Source organism: Canis lupus, chromosome 6 (genome assembly GCF_003254725.2).
Source record: "Canis lupus dingo isolate Sandy chromosome 6, ASM325472v2, whole genome shotgun sequence".
Classification (NCBI taxonomy): Eukaryota; Metazoa; Chordata; class Mammalia; order Carnivora; family Canidae; genus Canis; species Canis lupus.
The window spans coordinates 17,479,502-17,502,740 of NC_064248.1; the positions used below are offsets into that span (position 1 = coordinate 17,479,502).

The 23,239-nt window shown below is 47.8% G+C and overlaps 1 protein-coding gene across 3 annotated transcripts in view; it reads right to left on the reverse strand.

Moving 5' to 3' along the window:
• The window catches only part of ITGAL (integrin subunit alpha L), a 42,872-nt gene extending 20,120 nt beyond the window's left edge, over window positions 1-22,752 (reverse strand). Inside the window, exons 1-17 of one of the 3 annotated variants that reach the window (XM_025415850.3) lie at window positions 22,521-22,752; window positions 21,143-21,245; window positions 20,200-20,294; window positions 20,017-20,084; window positions 18,483-18,600; window positions 18,227-18,357; window positions 16,673-16,818; window positions 11,301-11,433; window positions 11,015-11,165; window positions 8,038-8,111; window positions 7,820-7,952; window positions 4,728-4,879; window positions 4,243-4,380; window positions 3,555-3,752; window positions 3,311-3,441; window positions 1,609-1,769; window positions 1,324-1,475 (exon numbers count right to left, since the gene is read on the reverse strand). In XM_025415850.3, the coding sequence (XP_025271635.3) occupies window positions 1,324-1,475; window positions 1,609-1,769; window positions 3,311-3,441; window positions 3,555-3,752; window positions 4,243-4,380; window positions 4,728-4,879; window positions 7,820-7,952; window positions 8,038-8,111; window positions 11,015-11,165; window positions 11,301-11,433; window positions 16,673-16,818; window positions 18,227-18,357; window positions 18,483-18,600; window positions 20,017-20,084; window positions 20,200-20,294; window positions 21,143-21,245; window positions 22,521-22,575 (2,139 nt within the window). In that variant the 5' untranslated portion in view covers window positions 22,576-22,752. Of the gene's footprint in view, window positions 1-1,323; window positions 1,476-1,608; window positions 1,770-3,310; window positions 3,442-3,554; window positions 3,753-4,242; window positions 4,381-4,727; window positions 4,880-7,819; window positions 7,953-8,037; window positions 8,112-11,014; window positions 11,166-11,300; window positions 11,434-16,672; window positions 16,819-18,226; window positions 18,358-18,482; window positions 18,601-20,016; window positions 20,085-20,199; window positions 20,312-21,142; window positions 21,246-22,520 lie in introns of all 3 variants that reach the window. The other 2 variants (XM_035718398.2, XM_035718399.2) reach the window with 2 other exon arrangements.
• Between the last annotated feature and the right edge of the window lie 487 nt (window positions 22,753-23,239).

Consider the following 23,239-nt stretch of genomic DNA (forward strand, 5'->3'; position numbering starts at 1 on the left):
CCAATTCCCATGGCAGACATCGCTGGTCAACCACCCCACTTTTCCCAGAGTTCTGACCAAAGCCCCCAAATCCCTGTCAAACCGTTCTAGGCAACTATTATCAAAGTTTGCACAAGAAAAGAATATTTTAGAATAACTAGAATATCCTAGTTCCTTGAGAACAGGGATAGGTCTTGACCTTTTATGTTATTACAAGTCCCTCACACTGGCACTTTGCAGGCACCCAATCATCTTCACCTGAACTCCTTCACCAACCTGAAGAGGCAGGCATTATAAACCCCACATCAGAGATGCGGAACATGAGGTCAAAAAAGGTGACCCAAGTTTCCTAAGGACTAAAGCTAGGAAGTGAGTCAAAATCCATCCAATTCCCAAGTTCAAGGTATTCCCATTATGACACACTACCTCTTCTTTGGCAAATTTATGTTGAGAACTTCCACCTTTTGTGGGGGGTGGGGTGTAAGGAAGCAGAGGGATTCTGAGTGCAGGAATAAATGAATGACACTGGGTGATGGGTATTTGGGGGCTCACTAAGCTATTTTTTTCTGCTTTTGTATGTTTGAAATTCCCCATAACAAAAAATTTAAAATGAACCTCAAAATCTTTTTGTTTTTAGAGAGCAGAGGTGAGGGACAGAGGAAGAGGGAGAGAGAGAATCCCAAGCAGACTCCACGCTGAGCGCAGAGCCCAACACAGGGCTCAATCCCACGGCCCTGAGATCACGACCTGAGCCGAAATCAAGAGTTGGACATTTAACCAATGGAGCTACCCAGATGCCCCTGAATTTCAAAATCTTATACACCAATCCCATACTCAGTGTCTTATGAAATATTTAAAGCATCAGGATAATTTGCCATCAATCCTAACTTTACACGGGACTGTTAGAAGCAAACTAAATTTGGGCGTCTCAGCAGTTGCTCAAACTAATATTAAAAAAACTTTTTCTGTGATGGATGTTAATATAAATGACCACATGTACCTGACAAATAAGGATGTACCGCTGTGACTCAATATTTTGTAGCTATTAAAATAATTATGGAAAGCTGGGTAGCAGCATTAATATATGATATGTGGAAAAATTACGGGAAAAATGGGAAGTACTTTCTAATGGCAACCATGTTAAAAAGCACCTCCATCCATAGGCTAAGGATTAGAGAAAGTGTGCTAACGGTATTATTACCACTATTACACAGTTGAGAAAATGGTGGTGTAGAGAGAAAGGACTTGTGACCCAGCTGGACGGTGACCAAGCTGAGCCTTGCACCGAGGTCACCGAGATCACCACCCCCTTACTTCCCAGGGCAGCCCTGATGACTCCCTTACCGGGAAGTGAAACCAGAGCTTGATACAGGACCAGTCTCTGGTGACGGCTATGTTCCCGCTGAGTTCCTGTCTCCCTCCTGGGAACAGCCCCCGGCTTCTGGTCCGATGGCCATCCAGCTGCAGAGTGTAAATGAGATTGGCAACCAGGCGACCTGGGCAGGGAAAAAAGGAGGAGTTGAAGGGTGGCAGTGGCGGGGGGCAGGGGGAGGTGGTGGGTGATCCTGGGGCCATAAGCCTGCATTTGGGGTGGGCAGCTATTCTGGGGCATGAGGGAACAGCACTCACCTCGAAATTGGAGGGTGAGAGGCTTGACCTGGAAACAGACTGTGATATTAACTCCTTCTTTCTTCTTGTTACTGGTTGAATGGGAGCATTCCACTTCATGCACTGGGATCTCCGCCGGGGAGAAGGATATATGAGTGAGGATATCCACCACAGGCCGGGAGCTGCAGAGCAGAAAACAACCAACTCTCTCTCTCTCTCTCTCTTTCTCTCTCTCTCTGGACCTCAACTGCAATCCCCAGTCAGACCCAGGGTTCCTTCTACCAGCATCCAGAGGACTCTCCTCCCTGAAAGCAGACGCCAACCTCACTGTCTCCTCGAAATGGTAGTAATAACGATAATTCATTAGGGCTTCCCAGTTCTTCCTAGCAGCCTTCTGACCCATTTTTCATATGGAACAATGAGCTTTTGCGGGGAGACGGGGCATTTGAACCCAGAGAAGGAGACAGAGACAGAGAATCCCAAGCAGGCTCCATGCCCAGCACAGAGCCCACAGGGCTCAATCTCACCACCCTGAGATCACGACCTGAGCTGAAATCAAGAGTCAGATGCTCAACTGACTGAACCACCCAGGGCCCCCAGAAGAGTGAGCTTTTAGAAAGAGAAGTCATACCGAGCAACTTCCATGCTTATAATGCTTCACTGATGCCACATGGAGTTGAGAATAAAATCCAAACTTGTTACTATCCATACCACACTGCCTGTTCTCCCATCTTATTTCCTCCCACCCTCTTCCTTGGCTGATGTTACAGACTTTGCCTGCCTCATGGCCTCAGCACATCTTGAGCTTTTTACACTGAAGGCTCTAACTCCAGATTTCTGCAAGCCTGACTCCTTCTCCAAGTCCCAGCTCAAATATCACCTCCTCAGAGAGGTCGTTCTTGGCTACCCAATCTAGAGGAAGGCTCCCGTATTCACAGAAGTGCTGACTCCCAGCACTCACCACAATTTGTAATCACCTACCTGTGTGCTTAATTTTTTATTATGTATTTCCCCACATAGACACTCTATACCCAATGCCTGGTTCAGTATTTAAAACACAGCAGGGGGATGCCTGCATGGCTCAGTGGTTGAGCGCCTGCCTTTGGCCCAGGGCGTGATCCTGGAGTCCCAGGATCGAGTCCCACATCGGGCTCCCTGCATGGAGCCTGCTTCTCCCTCTCCCTATGTTTCTGCCCCTCTCTCTGTGTCTCTCATGAATAAATAAATAAAATCTTAAAAAAAAAATAAAAAGAAAACACAGCAGGTACTCTAGAAATGTCTACTCATTATATGATGTTACACCATGCCTCCAGTAACGGGAAGACAGGGGAAAGGCAGGAAATGTCATCATCATGTCAAGGATGAGAAACTGAGGTCCTGAGGAGCTAAGTGACTGGGGTAAGATAGATCACCCAAAAAGCAGACGGCAGAGCTTCTACTTGAATCCAGGTGACCATGTTCTTTTTTTTTTTTCCCCAGGTGATCATGTTCTAGAGCCATCACAGGATATTGTTTTTCAAGGAGGTTTTATTGTCAGATAGGCCTGGGTTCAAATCCTATGCTGTCATTAAATTGTTAGCTGTTTAAATCAGAGTAAGACATGAAGGCTGTGTAGGAAAAGAACCTCTCTGACAGGGTTGGAGACAGACCAGAGGAGTCCCACCTACTACATGGGTAGCTGTTCAAAGGATGAGAGCTGAGATTCTCATCAGCCCCATCTTACCTGAGTACGATCACCTGCCCCTCAGCTCCCACAGCCACGTCTGTCAGGCCATCTCCTCCAAGGTCTTTTACCCCATGGATGGAGCGTCCGAACCATTGAATTCCTGAGAACACCTGGATCCCCTCTATCCGCTGAGACCAAGAGAAAAATTTGTGAGCTAAGCCTGGAGGATAAGAGTCAGGCCAGGCCAGTGGGGCCTGGGCTGGGAGGCAGGGCTTGGGTTGGCAGGCAAGGTGCCTCTCACCTGACTCGGCTGGGGGCTCAGCCCACCATGCTGCCCGTTGAAGATGTACACAGCGCCCTTCTCCTCCAGAGGGGCCCCCACTGCCACGTCCACCAGCCCATCCCCGTTGATGTCAGTCAGGGCAGTGATGGCGGCTCCAAACCGCCCAAGCGGGTAGCCAGGTTCCCCCTGCAGTTCCGAGACAGCTTCAAACCCCAGCTGTGAAGGAGCAAAGTGATAGGTCCCACCTCAGTCACTGGGCAAGCAGCAAGTGTTTGCAGGGTGTACCCCATGTACGTGGAGAACACTGAAGAAAGGTCGGACGTGGTCCCACACAGGCAGACTGACCTGGGCTCAAGTCCCAGCCCCACCCCTTGCTGTCTGGGTGACCTTGGGGCTTTGGAAGGTGACCCAGCCTTGCTAAGCCGCAATGTTCCCACTCAGGAACGAAAGCTCAGTTTCCTGGAAGCTTACTGTGTGAAGACCAAACGAGTTGTGGTGTAAATAAAAGGTAAATAAAAGGTTTGGCCCTGGGCCTTGCACAAGGCTTACCTGCTTCCCCGCCCCACCGCAGTCCTGGTGTCAGCTAGTGTTGTCGGTCATTCTAAAGCTCTGATTCATTCAGGGAAAGTCTTTCAGAATAACTGGGACCTGGGTTGGCCTGGAATCTATATCTCCTACCCCTTCCATTCTATGTCCTGGTCCCTACCTGCTTCCTCTGGTAGATAAACACCCGGCCTCCTCTCTGCTCCCCATAGAACAAGGGAGCTCCGATCAGCAGCAATTCCGTCTCCCCATCTTGGTCTATGTCAACACCACACAGCTCGCCACCAAAATAAGAGCCAATCTGCAGGGAGAAAGAGATGTCTGAGGATGCACCTGTGAGCTGGGCTTCTCTTCCTCCTCAGCCGTACCATGTCCATCTCACTTTGATCCCTCAAATGCAGGTGCGTGTCCTCCCCCCTCAGAGCCTGTGTGAGTCCGGACAAGGTAGGGCTCTCTGAGGTTCAGTTTCTTAAGCTAGCAGGTGAAGATGACAACACTTACCTCAGAGGGTTCTGTGGGGACTGAATGTGACAGGGCTTGGCACAGGGCCTGAGGCACAGTGAGTGGCTGAGTGCTCGCAGCTGGCAGGGCACATAACCAGTGCTATACCAGTCCCTGATCTGCAGATGCCCCTGAGGCCATGCTCACCTGGTTCCCATCTATTTTCTGGATCTGGCTCCAGTGTTCTTTGTCCTTTGACTCCTGGAACAGCACCACCCGCCCCACATGCTGGTATCGGGGGGCTCCAGCTGCCAGCAGCGAAGTGAGCCCTCGGGAGTATAGCCAGGTCACTGTGTAACCTGAGGGGGATGGAGAGAGAGAGAGAATGGGAGAGAGGGAGGGCAGGGGTTTGGAATTAGAACCACAATGGCTGCTGGAAGGAGGTAAAACCCAGAGGCAAAAAAGGGAGAGACTGGGAAACTGGGTTTGTAGCAAAGATGCATTGAAACAGTCTGAGGGCCTTCTCCTGAGAAAAGGAGCCATGTGCTCTGAGTGGCACAAATCCTGCCATCTTGGTTCAAAGCTGCATTTCTCAAACTGTGGACAACACATAGGCCCAGGAAAAAGCAGCCATGTATGATAGGCTCAACATGGTGCAACTTCCTGAGCCTCAGCTGACCCGAAGTTTGGTAGGGGAGACTACACTTTCTAAAAACAATAAAATGAAGGGGCGCCTGAGTGGTTCAGTCAGTTGGGTGTCTGCCTCCAGCTCAGATCATGGTCCCAGGGTCCTGGGATCGAGTCCCGCATCAGGCTCCCTTCTCAGTGGGGAGCCTGCTTCTCCCTTTCCCTCCTGCTCCCTCCACCCCAATCATACTCTCTCCCTCTCTCAAATAAGTAAATAAATAAGATTTATTTATTTATTCATGAGAGACAGAGAGAGAGAGAGAGAGAGGCAGAGACACAGGCAGAGGGAGAAGCAGGCTCCATGCAGGAAGCCCGACGTGGGACTTGATCCCTGGACCCCGGGATCACTCCCTGAGCCGAAGACAGACACTCAACCACTGAGCCACCCAGGCATCCCAGGTTATTTCTTCTTGAAGGAGCAACATTGCTGGCAGTATACTGAAAGACACAAAGCTCCTTGAAGGCAGTTAGGAGCTATAGTATAAGTGGAGTGGTTACTAGACCAGACCTTGGGGTTACACCACCTAGGCTCCACTTACTTGTTCTGTGACCTGGGGCAAGTTATTTAAATTGTCCTGGGATCAGTTCTTTCATCTATAAAACAGAGGTAATAGGGATGCCTGGTGACTCAATCAGTTGTGCGACTGACTCTTCTTAATTTTGACTCAGGGTCATGATCTCAGGCTCCTGGATTGAGCCCCACATCAGGCTCCATGCTCAACAGGGAGTCTACTTAGGATTCTCCCTCTCCCTCTGCCCTTCCCCCTGCTCATGCTCTCTTTTTCCCTCAAAACTAAAAAATAAAATAAAATCTTAAAAAAAATAGAAATAACGGGCAGCCCAGGTGGCTCAACAGTTTAGCACCACCTTCAGCCCAGGGCCTGATCCTGGAGACCCAGGATCGAGTCATACGTCAGGCTCCCTGCATGGAGCCTCCTTCTCCCTCTGCCTGTGTCTCTGCCTCTCTCTATGTGTGTCTCTCATGAATAAATAAATAAAATCTTAAAAAAAAAGAAATAACAAAAATACCTACTTGTAGGGTTGTTGTAAGAATAAAATGAGATAAAAAAAAGATAAAATATGTCAATATATGTCATGCACTTAGACTAGTGCCTGGCACATAATACTTACTCAGTAAAAAAAATGTTGAGAGATTGAGAAATCATAGAGGATAGCCTTCCTTAGAAGGGTATATGCAAGATGAATGGCACCAATTTTCCCAAGGAAATTATGTAATAAAGTCTAAGTGTTTTGTGAGTTTAATAAAGACATGGTCCAACCTTATACAGGGGTCATGGATAAGGCCAGGTGATGGGTTTCTAGGTAGCTCCCGGAAGCAGTGCTATCCCAGGGCTCTTGGAGCCAGTCTATGCCTTGACACAGCATGACTATGGGAGCATGAACCAGAAGAACTATAACTTCTGTACACAAAGGTGAGGCCTCTCTACCGTCTGAGGCTGGCATCCCCTTGGGTGGACGAGGAGCCACAGAGCTGTGCAGGATAAGCTCACAACAGTGACACCCCGAGGCAGAGAGAAACAACAGCAAGTGTGGACTGACCAGACGCCTTTGCTCTGTGCTTGGCCATCTGAAGAACTCTTGAGGTGAATCAATCTTTGAGTTCCTGGACAATTCAAGAGGAGGAAGCCTCAGGGAAGAACTGCTGGTCCTCCTACTAATGAGACAGGTTGCTATTAAACGAACCCAGCGTTTAATTTATGGGTAAGACATAGAAACGTTGCTGGGTAGGCAAGCTTGAGCAAGCTTAGGATGGGATGGTTTGAATAATGCTGGCTGGAACTGGTCTACAAGGGTGGTCCTTAACTAACTAGAGATTTAGGTTGGGGGGAATACTGGCTTTGTGTGTTAAAGTTAGATAAAGGAGGCAGTTGGGGGATATGAGCTAAGGGGTGGCTGGGTGGCATGCAAAAGGCCTGCTCACAGGCCACTTATTTGCTACCTGTAGGAAATAGCTCGTCCTGGGAGGGTCAGTGTCTCTGGGATTCTGAAGGCCTCAAGATATCCAAGCCTCATAAAATACGGAAAATAAAAAACATGACTACTATGCAGCAGAGGGGTTGTTAAGGGAAAAATTAAGAATGTTAGAGCTGGGCAGCCCCTGTGGCACAGCGGTTTAGCACTGCCTGCAGCCTGGGGTGTGATCCTGGAGGCCTGGGATCAAGTCCCATGTCAGGGTCCCGGCATGGAGCCTGCTTCTCCCTCTGCCTGTGTCTCTGCCTCTCTCTCTGTGTGTCTCTATGAATAAATAAATAAGAATCTTAAAAAAAAAAAGGAATGTTAGAGCCATGTTTAAATTCTAAGTGTGTTCATGCTGTTTGCTTAATTGCTTTCCTTATTATTTTAAAAATCGGTAAGTGACTCCTGCCCCTAAGACCAAAAGAATCCAGCAGAAAAGAAAAGTACTTGGGCAGCCCTAGTGGCTCAGTGGTTTAGTGCCACCTTTGGTCCAGGGCGTGATCCTGGAGACCTGGGATCGAGTCCCACGTCAGGCTCCCTGCATGGAGACTGCTTCTCCCTCTGCCTCTCTCTCTCTCTCTCTCTCATCAATAAATAAATAAATAAAATCTTTTTTAAAAATGAAAAGTACTCACCCAAATATCCTGCTCTCGCTTCTGGTGTTAGTGGTTCATTCCCAACAAATGCGTCATCTTGCAGGTCTGCCTTGAGGTCTAGAAAGCCCCCAGCCCAGTCCTTGGCTCCGACTGCCCCTACAATGCAACGGTCCTGCCCAGGGAAGGAGACAAGTGGGCTTAGCTACATTCCCACAACATCCCTCAGCCCCCCTGTTCCAGGCACGTCACCCACCTACCTGGCTGATGTCAGCGCTGAGCCCACTGGAGGACAGCTCCATGTTGAAGGAGGTCAGGTCCTGTTTGCTTGTGCCTGAGAGCAAGGTAAAGAGAATGGGTGGACACCCAAGGAGCAGCAGGGACAGTGACACTGGAGAAAGACTGAGAAAGAAACCTGGCACTGACCTTCAGGCAAGGCAGAAAGAGTCCACAAGACCATCAGACTGGCAGTGAATTGAAGTGGAGTCTGATGTGAAACTGCGAGCCCCAGACTCCACTCAGCCAAGATGTAGCTCTGCAGCTCTGTCCTCACTCAGGCTTCCCCACTGTCCAGCCTGGTGAACCAGGACTCAGCCCCTTGCTCCTTCCCTTCTCCTCGTTCTTTCTCCAACATGTCACCAAATCAGGATGGTTTTATGTTCAAAATGCATTTCCCCCTTCTCTGAATAGTGTGTTTTGCCAGCACAACGGTCCCAGCCATCCTACCCTCTTGTTTAACTCTTGTACTAGCTTTACTCACTTGGTCTTTGACTTCATTCTTCTTATCATGTCTTTTTTCCACAGAGCAAGTTGGAGTATCTTTTTTTTTTTTTTTTAAAGATTTTACTTATTTTTTCATGAGAGACACAGAGAAAGAAGCAGAGACATAGGCAGAGGGAGAAAGAAGCAGGCTCCCTCTGGGGAGTCCAATGCGGGACTCGATCCCAGGACCCCAGGATCATGACCCGAGCCAAAGACAGACACTCAACACTGAGCCACCCAGGTGTCCCTGGAGTAATCTTTTTAAAAAATGTATATCAGACCACACATTTCCCTTAAAAACCCTTCATCACTTGCCATCGCCCTTTAGATGAAATCCTCAGCTGCTTCTGAGGAACTGGAAGGCCCCTACCTATCTCTCCTGCTTTGTCTCATTTACTCACTACACTCCTGCCATGCTGACCTCTTTCCTGTTCTCTAGCTTGCTCACCCTCCCCCAACTCCTGGCCCCAGCACTGGCTCTTCTCTGACTACAGGGCTCTTTGCCCACATTCCTCATGTAGCTGTTTGATTCTCATCTTTCATGTTTCAGCTCAAATGTCATCTCAGAGTGAATTCTACCTCCATTAAAAAAAAAAAAAAAGGTATCTAGAAAGGCCTTCCTTGTGAAGCCTATCTAAAGTGGCTTCCCCCAGTGAAATCTTTCTATCCGGTTTATTCATTTTCTTTATAGCAGCTATCATAGTCTCTAATTATCCTGCTCATTTGTTTTCTGTCTTTATCCAACCTGAATATGAGCTCCATGCTGACAATAACCTTGAGTACCTTATTCACAGTACCTGGCACCTGGTTAGTGCAAGCCTGAATTATTAATGAAAATCATCCCACCAGCCTTGCAAAGCTTCTGAGAGGAATGAATTAAATGATATCGAAAAACTGCCTGTTACCTGCAAGCTTTCAAGGAACATAGCAATTACTGTGAAGACTTTGTTCATTCACTGCACAAATATTTAGAGCATCTAGACATTTGGTGCCAGGGATACAATGGTGAAAAAGCAGGCACAGTGCTTGCTGTGACAGACCCCCATAGTGTGGTGCGGGAGATGGACACGGAACAGATAATTTAATACAATGTAAGTCTCAAGGGTTCCGATAGGGAACATGTAGCCGTTACAGCAGCACCCGGAAAGAAGCACCCAACCTAGGCTGTGGTTCGGGGAGAACTTATCAGAGGAAGTGACTTCTAAAATACAATCTGAAGCACTAGTAAGGGCAGGTCAGATAGAGATATCAGTCCTGCAATTTATAGAGGGCCTGCAATGTACCAAGCGCTCTGAGAAGCAGTAGTTAGGGTGTGAACTGTTCTCTAAAAAAAGATATTTTTACGACCTAAGCCCCAGTTCTTTAGAATATGCCCTTGTTTGGAAACAGGGTCTTTGCAGTGTAATCGGGTTAAAATGAGGTCATTGGGGTGGGCCTTTATCCAATATGGTCCAGTGTCTTATAGTGTCCTTATAAAAGAGGGAAATGTGGACACGGAGAGAGAGAGAGACATGCACAGAGAGAAGAGGACATGAAGGCAGACACGCAGGGAGAAGGTGGCCAGATGACAGAAGTGACGCAGCCACAAGCCGAGAGATGCCAGGGACTGTTGGAGGATCCCGGAAGTTACAAGAGGTGAGCAAGCGTTCTCTCCTAGAGCTGTCAGAAAGAGCATGCCTCTACCTGCCCTTTGATTTCTGACTTCTGGCCTCCAGAAGTGCAAGACAATGAATTTCTGTTGCTTTATTAAGCCGCTTGGTTTTTGGTGCTTCTTTACAACAGCCCTTGGAAACTAATACAACAGCCAAACGTTGCAATGCTGTGAGATTGGGATTATTATCACCATCTAGCAGAGAACAAGCCTCAGAGAGAGAAAGTGACCTGGCTGAGGTCAGACAGCATGGGCAGAATGGATTCTTGAGCATCTACCCTGTCCCATTATATATTCCACATCGCTTCTTCAACTGAACCCAGCACCAAGCCTGTGTCCAAGCAAAGGGGCCTTCCCAGGGGGAATCCTGGAGAAATACCCTCCCATAGCAAGTCCTCCATCTGGCGAGTGCAGTCTAAAACTTCTCTTCTGGGTGAAGAGGGCCTGTGGGCTCCCTGTACTCAGGCCCTGAGCATTGCCACCTAAAGTAATCTGATTACAAAGGAAAATGAGGGAGCTGAGTATGGAATTGGGAATTCTACTCCTTCCACAGGCTTTGGTTGACCAGCAGGCTAGAGGTTAGTTCTGGGCCCCATGCTGGATCAAGCTGAGTTTTACGGGAAAGATGGATTTTCAGAGAGAAACTGCTCCTCAAGCACCCTCCCCCAGATTTTCACCTGGGGCCTTTCCAGGAGAGCTCTTCACACAGTGTCAGATACTCTGTAAGCAGCCCGATATCATCACTCAGCATGTCTCTAATCTGATGTCCCAGATGAGCTTCTGTTAACAACTTCCCAAATTCTCTCCCCAGATCTGCCACTCACCCTCAATGACATAAATCTTCTTTTGCAGCTCTGTGAACAGATCTTTAAGCTTCTCAAATGTGTCCAGAATCTTTACAAACTCCTCCGCAGGTTTTGAGGCAAATTGGTGAAGTGTTTCCTGACTTCTCTTGGTCGCAAAATGCTTTCCAATCTGGGTGGGTGTAAAGAGTGGAGAGCTGGCATCCCCAGAGTGGCTGACAAAGCCCTAGCCCCAAGGAGAAAGGGGAGTGGGGCTCAGGGAATAGGAGAGGAAAGATGAGATGTAGGAGGCAGCCAGGACCCATACCCCAATGATGTAGCGGATGATGTCTTTGGCTGAATCAATGTTGGCACGATCAGTGGCTTCCCCATCAGTGATGATGATAAGCACTTTGGTGGCATCTGGACGGGCCCCCAGGTCTTGCCGGAATACCTCTCTCCTGTGTCCAAGAAGGGGTGTGTGTGAAAAACTCCTCCAGATAATGAAGTCTCCCTCCACTCAACCAGCTCATTGAGTCACTGTCCTGCTGATTATGCAAAAGCTCTTTTCCCCATCCCCCAGGCAGTATTCCCAGCCTTCAAATTTCTCTTCTGGGGATCCCTGGGTGGCGCAGCGGTTTAGCGCCTGCCTTTGGCCCAGGGCGTGATCCTGGAGACCCGGGATCGAATCCCACGTCGGGCTCCTGGTGCATGGAGCCTGCTTCTCCCTCTGCCTATGTCTCTGCCTCTCTCTCTCTCTCTCTCTCACTGTGTGCCTATCATAAATAAAAAATTAAAAAAAATTAAAAAAAATTTCTCTTCTGAACCTCCTGCCTCACCCTTGCTGCCACACCTCTCTTTCCAGACCTGCGGTCTTCAGTGGAATTCTGGGTGGCCAGGAGGCAGTCCCAGAGCCAATGGGCAGTGACAGGGAGGCTTTTTGAGGAAGGATTTTGGGCTTCCTACTCTCCAGTTCAACCACATGACCACAATTATCCTTTCATCAGTTAGATATGCTGAGGATCCAGGTGAGATTTCAATATGGAAAATGGGCTCCTTGGCTGGAGAAAATGGGGAAGTCACTTTTCCAGAGCAAGCTCATCTGGCTCCCCTATCATCCCCCACCATCACCAGGCTGCCTGTAGATCTCTGCCACAGCAAGTCTTTAGGGAAGTGAAGTGACTTGTTTCCATGTCAATTTCCCCCAAACCATGAATTCCTCAAGAAAGGAACATATCTGGTCTGCTGCTGAATCTCTGGCTCCTGACACAGAGTAGGTGTGCTCAGTGCAGGTGATATAAAAGGAAGAAGGGAGTTCTGAGCACTGGACAGGCCAATGCTCCAAAGTCCCACTTGCCCACAGCCTCCTTCTGGAGTAAGCCAGGGTGCCCACAGTTTCTGTTGGGACAGCAGTTCTGTCTGCACCATCTGATCCTTCCCTCCTCATCCCACAGCTAACCAGAGACAGATGATTAATCCTAGAGCAGCCAGTCTACAACCCCTGACTTATGATGTGACCTGCCTTGGAGCAGAAGCTGAAAAGTGACATGGAGGGGCCACAGTGGCAGGTGTAGGAGAGATGCAGAAAGGGGGGCCACAAAGCAGAGTGGAGCTCTGATGGGCAGAGCCAAGGCCTCTGTTCCATCTTGGATGTAAATTGTTTCCCTAGCCTTCACCCACACGGACACGGCGTCTCACGGCTCCTGTTTGTGGATTTCTACCCTAGTTTGAACCACCATCACCTCTCATCTGGATTTTTCAATAGCCTCCTACCTGGTCTCTCTGCTCCCACCCTGGGGGCCTGGAGCCTAACAGCTCTGCAGCCAAGGGGTCTTTTTAAAAACATAAATCCAATGATCACTCCTCTGCTCAAAACCTCCAGTGACTTCTCATCTCACTCTGAGGCAAAGCCAAAGTCTTCCCTATGGCCTCCAAGGTCCTGAGTGCTCTGGACTCCCATGGTCTGTCCGACCTCATCCCCTACTACTTTCACCGTTGCTTACTTCTCTCCAGTCACACTGGTGTCCTGGGTCTTCTCGGAACATCCCAAGCATGTTCTCATCTCAGGGCCTCTGCTATTCCCTCTGCCTGGAATGGTTTTCCCCAGGTATCAGTATGGCTGCTTCCTCACTTCTGAGTCTTTGCTCAAATGTAACCTTCCCTTATTTTCCTACTGAATGCTTTCTTCTTCTTTGTAAGACTTACATCTTCTACTATATTATCTGACTTACTTCTCATGTCTATTGTATTTCTCTCCCCTTGCTACATTAAACCTCAAGAGGGTAGAGATTTTTGTTTCATTCACTGCTATATTCCCAGAATCTAGAACATAGCAAATGACAACCCACAGGCCAAAGCCAGCCCACAGCTTGTTTCTGTATGGTCCATGAGCTACAGGTGATTTTCATATTTTTATAGATTTTATTTATTTATTTGAGAAAGAGAGAGAGAGCACAAGCAGGGGGAGCTGCAGGCAGAGGCAGAAGGAGAAGCAGGCTCCCCACTGAGCAGAGAGCCCAAAGTGGGGTTTGGTCTCAGGACCCTGAGATCACAAACTGAACAGAAGACAGCCACCCAAATGACTGAGCCACCCATGCCTCCTGTCAAGAAGTATTTATAAAATATATTTCTCTGACTGCTCCTTTTAGCTCCCATGGTTGACACTTTTGGAGTATCCTCCCATCCTATCAGGACCCCTTTCTCTAAGAAACTACCCTCTTTCCACAGAGGTGGGATCTGAGAATCCATGTCTGTGCCATGTGACTTTATGCCATAAAACAGAACTGGGTGGACCGGTGGACACCTAATCTGGGGTCAGCCAATCAGATCTTCTTTCCTGGAAGCTGGAATTCAGGTTATTCATCTGAATTGAGTAGCTGAGGCTGTCATTTTTTTTTTTCCAGTGGACATGGTTTACCATGTACCCACCAAAGCTGTCTATAGAGAGTGAAGTAGACATGACAGGCCAAGTGAACCTCAGAAGAAAAGACTTGGAAACACCTATGTAAAGTCTTGAGGAGATGACTCACATGCATGTTTAACTTCTGTAAATCCAACTATATGTGCTTGGCAAAGAAATGACAATGAGAAAAATAAGTGTCATAGCACAGGAGGTCTTTCCTGCTCTTTTACTCAATTTGAGTGCATGCCCAGGGTGAGCATAAGATGAAATATATAATTTTCTTATCTTCCAAATCGTTTTCAGTTTCCAGGGCCACTTTAACATCTAAAGATAGGTATTTTTATTTTTATTTTTAAAATGATTTTATTATTGTTATTTTTTAAGTAGGCTCCATTCTGGGCATGCTGGACATGGAGCTCGATGTGGGGCTTGAACTCACACCCCCAAGATTGAGACCTGAGTCAGTCCACTTGCCCTGGCACTGCTGCAGGCTCAGTATCAGCCTTTGTCTGTGTGTGGGCACATGCCACTGTGGTGCTCAAGAACAGCCCATGGAAGAATCATATGAACAGGTGGTGACTAAGGTCATACACCAGTGTGGACACGTTTGGATTTCCAACAGCTACCCTGCTGGGCTGTCATGGAAGATATGCCCCGAAGGTAGCATTTTCATCACATCTGAATATGATGATAGAAGCCCACCACAAATATGATCACTCTGGGGCCACGGGATCCTCAAGCTGGGACTTCCAGAGCTCTGTCAGAAGGGAGACACTGGAACAAAAAACCCCAGGTTCTAAGATACTACAGGAAGGTTCACCTCGAGTGGAACAGAGGGCCTATGAGTGTCAGGAATGTGGAAAATCCTTCCAGTAAAAAGGTAGTGTAATCTTGCATGAGAGAATTCACACTAGTCCAAAGCCCTTTGAGTGTACCTCTCGGAAAAAACGCTTCAGAGGCAAAGGCAATTTTGTTACACATTGGCAAATACACACAGGAGAGAAGCTCTATCAGTAAGAGGAATGTGGGGAAAGCTTTAGTCAACGAGGTGGCCTGGCCATTTGTGAAAGATCCCGCACTGGACAGAAACCCTATGAGTGTGCTATTTGTCAGAGAGGCTTCAGGAGTCAAAGTAACCTTGCTGTTCGTAGAAGAATTCATGGTGGTGAAAAGCCCTATAGATATCATCAGTGTAGAAAAGTCTTCAGTCAGAAAGGAAGCTGAATTGTTCACATCAGAGTCCACACAGGCCTGAAACGGTATGCCTATATACACAGTGCAGGAAGAGTTTCCAAATCAGGGGGAACTGTGTCCTTCAAAGCAAAATTTACACAGGAGACATACCCTATCTGTGTGGTCTATGTGGGAAAAGCTTCAGTTAGAGAGAGTCTGGCTGTGCACCAGTGAAACTGCTCACAAAGACTCACCCTTTGATCACTCTCTTCAAAGGAAGTTCTCTTTATGAATATAAAGTACACAATCCTCAGATCAGACAACCTATCCAATTCCATGGAATGAATGGAGACACTTTCAGAAAGACTATCATTGGCTAGGACAAACTGGCTTTTCTCTTTTCCCCCAAATGAGTATGAAAAGTAAATGTCTTATTTATAATGATTAATAAAAACATAAAATATACAATATGGCCCTTCAACGCAATCCAACTACATTCATCTAGGCCTCAATTTATTAATTCATTTTTAAAGATTTTATTTATTTATTCATGAGAGACAGAGAGAGAGAGAGAGAGAGAGGCAGAGACATAGGCAGACGGAGAAGCAGGCTCCTTGCCGGGAGCCCAATGCGGGACTTGATCCTGGGACCCTGGGATCATGTCCTGAGCTGAAGGTAAACGCTCAACCGCTGAGCCACCCAGGTGTCCCTAGGCCTCAATTTAAACACAGCCATCTGGGGATCCCTGGGTGGCTCAGTGGTTTGGCGCCTGCCTTTGGCCCAGGGCGTGATCCTGGAGTCCCAGGATCAAGTCCCGCGTCGGGCTCCCAGCATGGAGCCTGCTTCTCCCTCCTCCTGTCTCTGCCTCTCTCTCTCTCTCTCTCTCTCTGTCTATCATAAATAAATAAATCTTTAAAAAAAATAAATAAACACAGCCATCTGGTCCAACTCCAGAGGAAAAACTTCTACAGTAGATTTAGGAAATCAGTATATGCTATCTTCCAATGTGGGGCTTGACTATATTGAATTTGTGAACAATTCAAGGAATTCTTCAAGGAGAACTTTGACTAGTAGAGATTGTCATTCACACACTGACTTCAAAAGCTGATCCCTATATAAGATGTGACTGTATCATGACTGCCATGTTCACAAGCACTTTCCAAGTCTTGGTTCTAGTTCCTCATGAGGCCTGGCAATACTCGCTGTACCAAAGGCTAATGAACTATCCCTGCATCCTCCCAAGAATTTCCCTCAGGGATTCAATTAATAAAGTAGATTTCTGTTACTTACAATTCAAAGAACCTGGACTAGGGGAGCTTTGGTGGTTCAGTTGGTTAAGCGTCCATCTGCCTTTGGCTCAGGTCATGACCCCAGGGTCCTGGGATAGAGCCCCGCATCGGGATCCCTGCTCAGCAGGGAGTCTGCTTCTCCCTCTCCCTCTGTCCCTTGCCCTGCTCATGCTCATTCTCTCTCTCAAATAAATTAAATCTTAAAAAAAAAACTGGACTAAAATTGCTCCAGTTGAATTTCTACAATAATCTGCCCATTGCTAAGCCTACACCCTACAACCTGAAGAAGCCAGTGCCAACTGACAGGTGGGCTCTCTCCTGCAAAAGGGGACTCACGCGACATAGTTGATGGCACCAAAGGTGTTGGTCAACAGGCGCATGTGTACTACTTTGCCCAGCAGAACATCAGGGTTCTTCACCTTCACATAATCCAAGAAATTAAATTCTGTTTTGCAGTCTGTGGAAAACTGAACAGCAGCAAACTGGAAAAAGAAGCAAGAAATGAAATGTCATTACATAGCCCTTCCCACTTGTTTGCTCCAATTGATTTCTTTTTTTTTTTTTTAAGATTTTATTTTTAAGTAATCTGCACACCCAACATGGGGCTCGAACCCAAACCCCCAAGATCAAGAGTTGCACACTCTACTGACTGAGCTAGCCAGGTGCCTCTTGCTCCAACCTATTTCTTTTCTTTTCTTTTCTTTTCTTTTCTTTTCTTTTCTTTTCTTTTCTTTTCTTTTCTTTTCTTTTTTTTTAGGATTTTATTTTTAAGTAATCTCTACACCCAACATGGGGCTCGAACTCACAACACCGAGATCAAGAGTTGCATGCTCTTCCAACTGAGCCAGTCAGGAGCCCCTTCTTTTTTTTTTTTTTTAAGATTTTATTTATTTATCCATGGGAGACACACTGAGACAGAGAGGCAGAGACACAGGCAGAGGAAGAAGCAGGCTCCACGCAGGAGTCCGATGTGGGACTTGATCCTAGGACTCCAGGATCATGCCCTAGGCTGAAGGCAGGTGCTAAACCGCTGAGCCACCCAGGGACCCCAGGAGCCCCTTATTTTTTTAAAGATTTTATTTATTTATTCATGAGAAACACACACAGAGAAAAAGGCAGAGACACAGGCAGAGGGAGCAGCAGGCTCCATGCAGGGAGCCCGACGTGGGACTTGATCCTGAGTCTCCAGGATCAGGCCCTGGGCTGAAGGCGGTGCTAAACCGCTGAGCCACCATGGCTGCCCAGGAGCCCCTTCTAATCTATTTTTTATCCAGCACCTGGGTAACCCAACCCCCACATTCCTGTCTCAAAGCATTTTTTTGAAAATGAGGTAATATATGCACAAACACAAAAATAAAATTAAATAAACCTTTGATCCCTTATGCAGTGATGTCTGCTATACTCCTGTCCTTGGCCTGTCCTCCCCAGTGGGGATGGTTCTGCTGAGTGACCCGGCTAAACTGGACACAGCTGGTTGGGCCACAGACGGCCACTTGGCTGCCTCGAGGCCAGTCAGAATCTATTCTCCAAGAATTTGGAATATGCAGAGGGAGGGGTTGGTGGAGACGACAAAAAACCCTCCTGAAACTTTAACTTGTGAATTTGGGAGCTTTCCACAGGCCCACGTGATCCAAAGAAGCTGAGGAAGAACGTGCAGAGAGAGAGAAGAGGGAAGCAAAACCCAGAAGCAAACCAAAACCCCCCAGAAGTGAGAACTAAAGAGAATCCCACAAACTTTCTATTCCTTAGTTCTGTCTCTTCCAGAAGTCCAGTTACAACCATTCCTTTAGGTTCTGAAGACACCTCATACTGAGTTTTTCTTTTATGCCTTAAGCTAGCTCAAGTAGGTATTTATTGCCTACAAATAGGAAAACTAATTAATAGATTTACCTGGTAGGAAGAGTTGCTGAGTTTCTTCATCACATCCTTCATGAAGTCCAGAATTTTCTGAAATTCATCTTGCTGCAAGCTCATTGAACCATCAAACAGAAATACCAAGTCCACGTTGCCCTTTATACATTCTACAGAGGCCAGGCACAAAGGGACTCGATGAAGTGTCTCCACGGGTTGGCCTGCCCAGGCTGCTTCCCTTGTATGAGCAGCCATCTGGGAGGGATGTTTACCCACTGGACCCCCGGCTCCTTACCCTGATAACCAGGGCGCCCTTGCAGCACAACACCTCTCAGATTCTGGTGGAAAAGGTAACACAGGCCACTTAGGTAGACATTCTGATCACACGTCCGAGACAGCCCAGGGTCACAGGCCTGAAGGAAGCAAAGGTTTAAAAAAAAATAAAGAGTTGGGGCTTCTTCCTTTGTATATTCTGGGCATCACCAGCGAAGAACAAGAACCTTCAGAGTCATCATCTCCTGACTTCACTCCCTACATCCAACTGGTTACCAAGGCAAGGTAATTCTGCCTCCGGCTCTTCTAGGAATTTCTCCATCCCTACCACCAAAGCTGTATGCCAGTGGATATTCACTGTCTATAGAAGAGTTTAAACTTTGGAGGTTGGCATTCATACTGTTTGCAGGTGGGGACTCTCCTACATTTCCAGGCCAATCCCCTTCCATTTCTAATCACACATTCTGTGTTTAAGCCAAATTACTCACTATTCCTGGGATATACAATGTTGTTTTTTTCATTTATGACTGTTTTTCCTGCCAGACTGAAATTTCCTGAAGGTCAGAGCTCGTATCATCTTTGTATCTCGCTCCTCTGACCCTATGAGAACTTAGCACACCGGCTGGCATGTAATAGTAGCTAAGTAAACAAGCTCCAAGAAAATGCTAGATGAATATATCCCTCAGTCAGCCTTCTACCTCTCATATACCCATGTTTGAAGATGCTGCTGGGATGAACTGTAAAGATCAATGGATTTAGAATCAAATGGGAATTTGATTCAAATCCTGGCTCTACCATGTGACTTTGGCCAAGCCTCTTAAACCCTTGGGTCTGTTTCCTCACATGTAAAATGTGTATACTGGGCACTCAGGTGGCTCAGTGGGTGAGCGTCTGCCTTTGGCTCAGGTCGTGATTCCAGGGTCCTGGGATTGAGTCCTGCATCAGGCTCCCTGTGGGGAGCCTGCTTCTCCCTCTCCCTCTGTCTCTGCCTTTCTCTCTCTGTCTCTTATGATTAAATAAAATAAAATCTTTTTTAAAAATGGGTATACTGATCTCTGCCTCATCCAAGTACCTCGAACATAAAGGAGATAAAAGCAGCGTTTTTGCACCACTAGTCATTTATGTACACTTCACAATTTCTGCCATGTGGGCCTATCATGCATACTCTTATTTATGTAATGTTTTATTTACTTTAAATTTACCTTTTTTTTTTTTTTAACTTTAGCTTTACCCCAAGCAGTTTGATCCAAGAAATCATGAATTTGATGTGTGGTATATATTTCCTAAGAAGCCATTAAATAAAGATATAAGTATAAAACATCAAAAGTTTGTGTACCACCAAAAATCACCTCTGTATGTCAATGGGCACATTTCATATTTGGAAAAAAACTGACATAAGTAAGAGCTCAAAAATAGTTGGCTCACACTGCATTCTTAATAAATCCTGATTAATTCAGAATCTCTCTGATGCCTGAAATCTTCCATAGGATTTTTACTCCCTTTGCCTTCCTTCTTTTTAATCTGTCTTTCTTAGTATCACTACATGAGATTCTTACCAAAAGCTTTCCACTTATGAAGTCTGTCGCCAAGGTCATCCCCAAGTACTTGGAAGTATAGTTGGAACCTGTAGGCACCAGGAGATTGATTGGTCTGGAGGAACTTAGGTACTGAGGTGTGGTGGGGCCAGCCTCGACTTCCCTGGGACAGTATTCCTCCCAGGCCCCTCACCAGTTACTCACCACTCAGGCTGACTGGTAGGCAGTGGCCAGTGCCTGGCTGGCATTGATAGAGGTTTCCTGTGCTGTTCCCCTCACCTGGAGCTCCCACGACAACCCTGATGAGAAATCTCACCTGTGAGATGAAGTTGTCCCATCTTTACCCACCCACTCCTACCCATTGGGGGGCTCAGATCCCAAGTTTCTCAAAGCAATGCAGTTTGTCCCCTGCAGGGAGGCTCCTCAGTCCCCACCTCTTCCCTATTCAGAGGCAAAAATTCTAGAAAGTTAAGGATCTTTTCCATTTATAGTTTAGAAAAACTGAGGTCCAGAGAATGATGTGCCAGATGTCACATAAGTTTGCTCAATCAGGCAACAATTCAAAAGTCATTTATGAAGGTGCCTCAGTGTTTCGCTGCCTAACGTGTGCCTTGGGCTCAGGTCATGATCCTGGTCCTGGCTCCTGGGTCCTGGAATGGAGCCTCACACCTGGCTCCCTGCTCAGCAGGGAGTCTGCTTCTCTCTCTCCCTCTGCCCCTCCACCTGGTTGTGCTCTCTCTCTCAAATAAATAAATAAAATCTTTTTTAAAAAGGCATTTATGACATATCTACTCTGTGCTAGGTTGGGGCATGTATTGGGCATGAGGGGAAAAATGAGAGAAACAAAGTTTCTGCTGTTAAGGAGCTCACTGTCCAGCCCAGGCCCTACTGGGGAATTTAGAAGTGTTGCAAAGCCTTTTAGGGGCTGTGATATTTCCCCTTCTATCAGGCACTTAGGTGGAGATTTAAGGATGGACTGTGCTGGTCCTACTATCTGATGGCCTCGCTCCTCCAGAAGGAAGACCCTCGGCACCTGCCGGTTTCCCGACCTGCGCCCCCCACGCCCCCGACGCCCGCTCCCCCGCGGGCTGGTGTCCTGGTCTCCAGTCCTGGCTCTGCGGGGCAGGGGGGGCCAGGGGCGGCTCACCGGTCTCCAACCTGCAGGACTCTGTACCCAAAATGCCTCCCGGCGTGTGGGAAGGAGAAGTTCTGCACGTGACGCACTTCCAAGTTGTAGCCTGAGGCCAGGGCTGAGGGAGACCAGGGGGTGCGGTCGGTCGGTCAGGTCAGCGGGTCAGCGGTTCCGGCCAGCCAGGGTCCCCGCAGGGGGCCCCAGAGCCGCAGGCGCTGATTGGCGGTCGCCCACGTGCCCCAAGTGGGCGGCCCACCCACAAAGACCCGGCTCCTTCCTCCTGGGGCCACCCGCCGCCTGCTTGGGAGGCAGAGCTAGACCTTCCCCCTCGGGCTTCCCCTTTCAGAGCCTCGACTCCGGGAAATTGGAAGCAGCAACTCCCTACTACCCAGAGCGCACTTGGACTGCTAGCAAAGAAGGAAGGATGAGAAGGCGTTGGTCCGTGAGATAGAGGCAGATGGAAGGGGCCCCCCGTGGGATGAGGTTGCCCCATCGCAGGGTGCATCTCCCAACACACCCACTTCTCCCTTGGGCCTAGGACCCTAGATAATTAGCCTCAGGCTTCTGCCCGCAGACTCATGGTTTCAAGGTCCCCTGATCCCCATGCAGCTGCTTCTCATCTAATGCTCCCTTACTGCCCACCCCACTGTGCACCAGGCTCTTCCTTCCATTAGATCTCAGGTTGGCCCATGTCATCCCCCACTTCAAGCTGCCTAGCATCCTCCTTTGCAAGCCCCTAACTGTCCTTTCTGGCCCTGCTTTCTTCCAGGCATCAGGCTTCTTTCCCAGGCATCCAGGATGGCAGAGAAGCTGCCCCACTGTTTGTTCACGAACGGACTGAGGTCCAGAAAGAGCAAAGTGCTGAGATGGTACACAGTGGTGCCATGGGCAGGACCAGACCCCAGCGACTGCTCCAGGTACCCATTAGCCATCTGCCTTTTTAAAAAACCCTAAGCCAGAGATGCCTTCAGCTCAGGGCATGATTCTGGGGTCCTGAGATCCAGTCCCTCATCAGGCTCCCCACCGGGAGCCTGCTCCTCCCTCTGCCTGTCTCTGCCTCTCTCTCTGTGTCTTTCATGAATAAATAAGTAAAATCTTAAAAAATGAAAAATAAAGACCCCACTCTGTATCTCTGTTGCCACCTGTGTCTTCCTTCTCTTTTCCTCCAGACCTTGCCTCTACTTTGGACTCTAACCTCTTTTTTTTTTTTTTTTTTCTAACCTCTTTCTTTCCTTATCCCCTTCTCCCTCCAAGATTCCTAACCCTCATGTCACCTGTGGCCAATCCCACCCGACACTAGCTGCTCTTTTACTCCAGTTCCACAAAGTCCTGTGGTCTCACTGGACAGAGACACATGTCCCTTGCCTTCCCCTCCATTTTTTCCCTTGCCTACCGAAGAGGGAAGGCCCGGACAGCAGCAGCCTCGTTATGATGATGTAGGAGTTCATCTTTCCAGCGGCTGGAGATGTCTAATCAAGACTCCGGTCTCAGAGAACCCTGGGGATTTGGCAACCAGACAGACTAAAAGAGGGAAATAATAATGCCCCAGGGCCTCCTGCAGTGAGACTTTTTCACAAAGACGCCAAGCTGGTGACAATGGGTGGTGGTGAGCCTATAGGGCTTGTGAAACCACATGGGTTTAGAGGAAGTGTAGGCAGGTTAGAGACACTTCCTGTGCCCGCTTGCATTTTCACATCATCCAAGAGCAGACAACACAGTAGGTAGCAACCTCCTGACCAAGAGCTGCTGGTTCCTTGTCTTTCACCAACACATAAACTGAAGACTCTGTCTTTTAAAGTTCAGCATAGGACTGGTCAAATCAACTGTGGCACAATCATAATGGAGTGCCACCTCGAAAAAATAAGGGACACCTGGGTGGCTCAGTTGGTTGTCTTCCTTCTTCTTCTTCTTTTTTTTTTTAAGATTTTATTTATTTATTCATGAGACACACACACACACACACACACACAGAGAGAGAGAGAGAGAGAGGCAGAGACACAAGCAGAGGGAGAAGCAGGCCCCATGCCCTGTTCCACAGGGAGCCTGCTTCTCCCTTACCCTCTGCCTGCCATTCCTTGTGCTTGTGCTCTCTCTCTGTCAAATAAATAAATA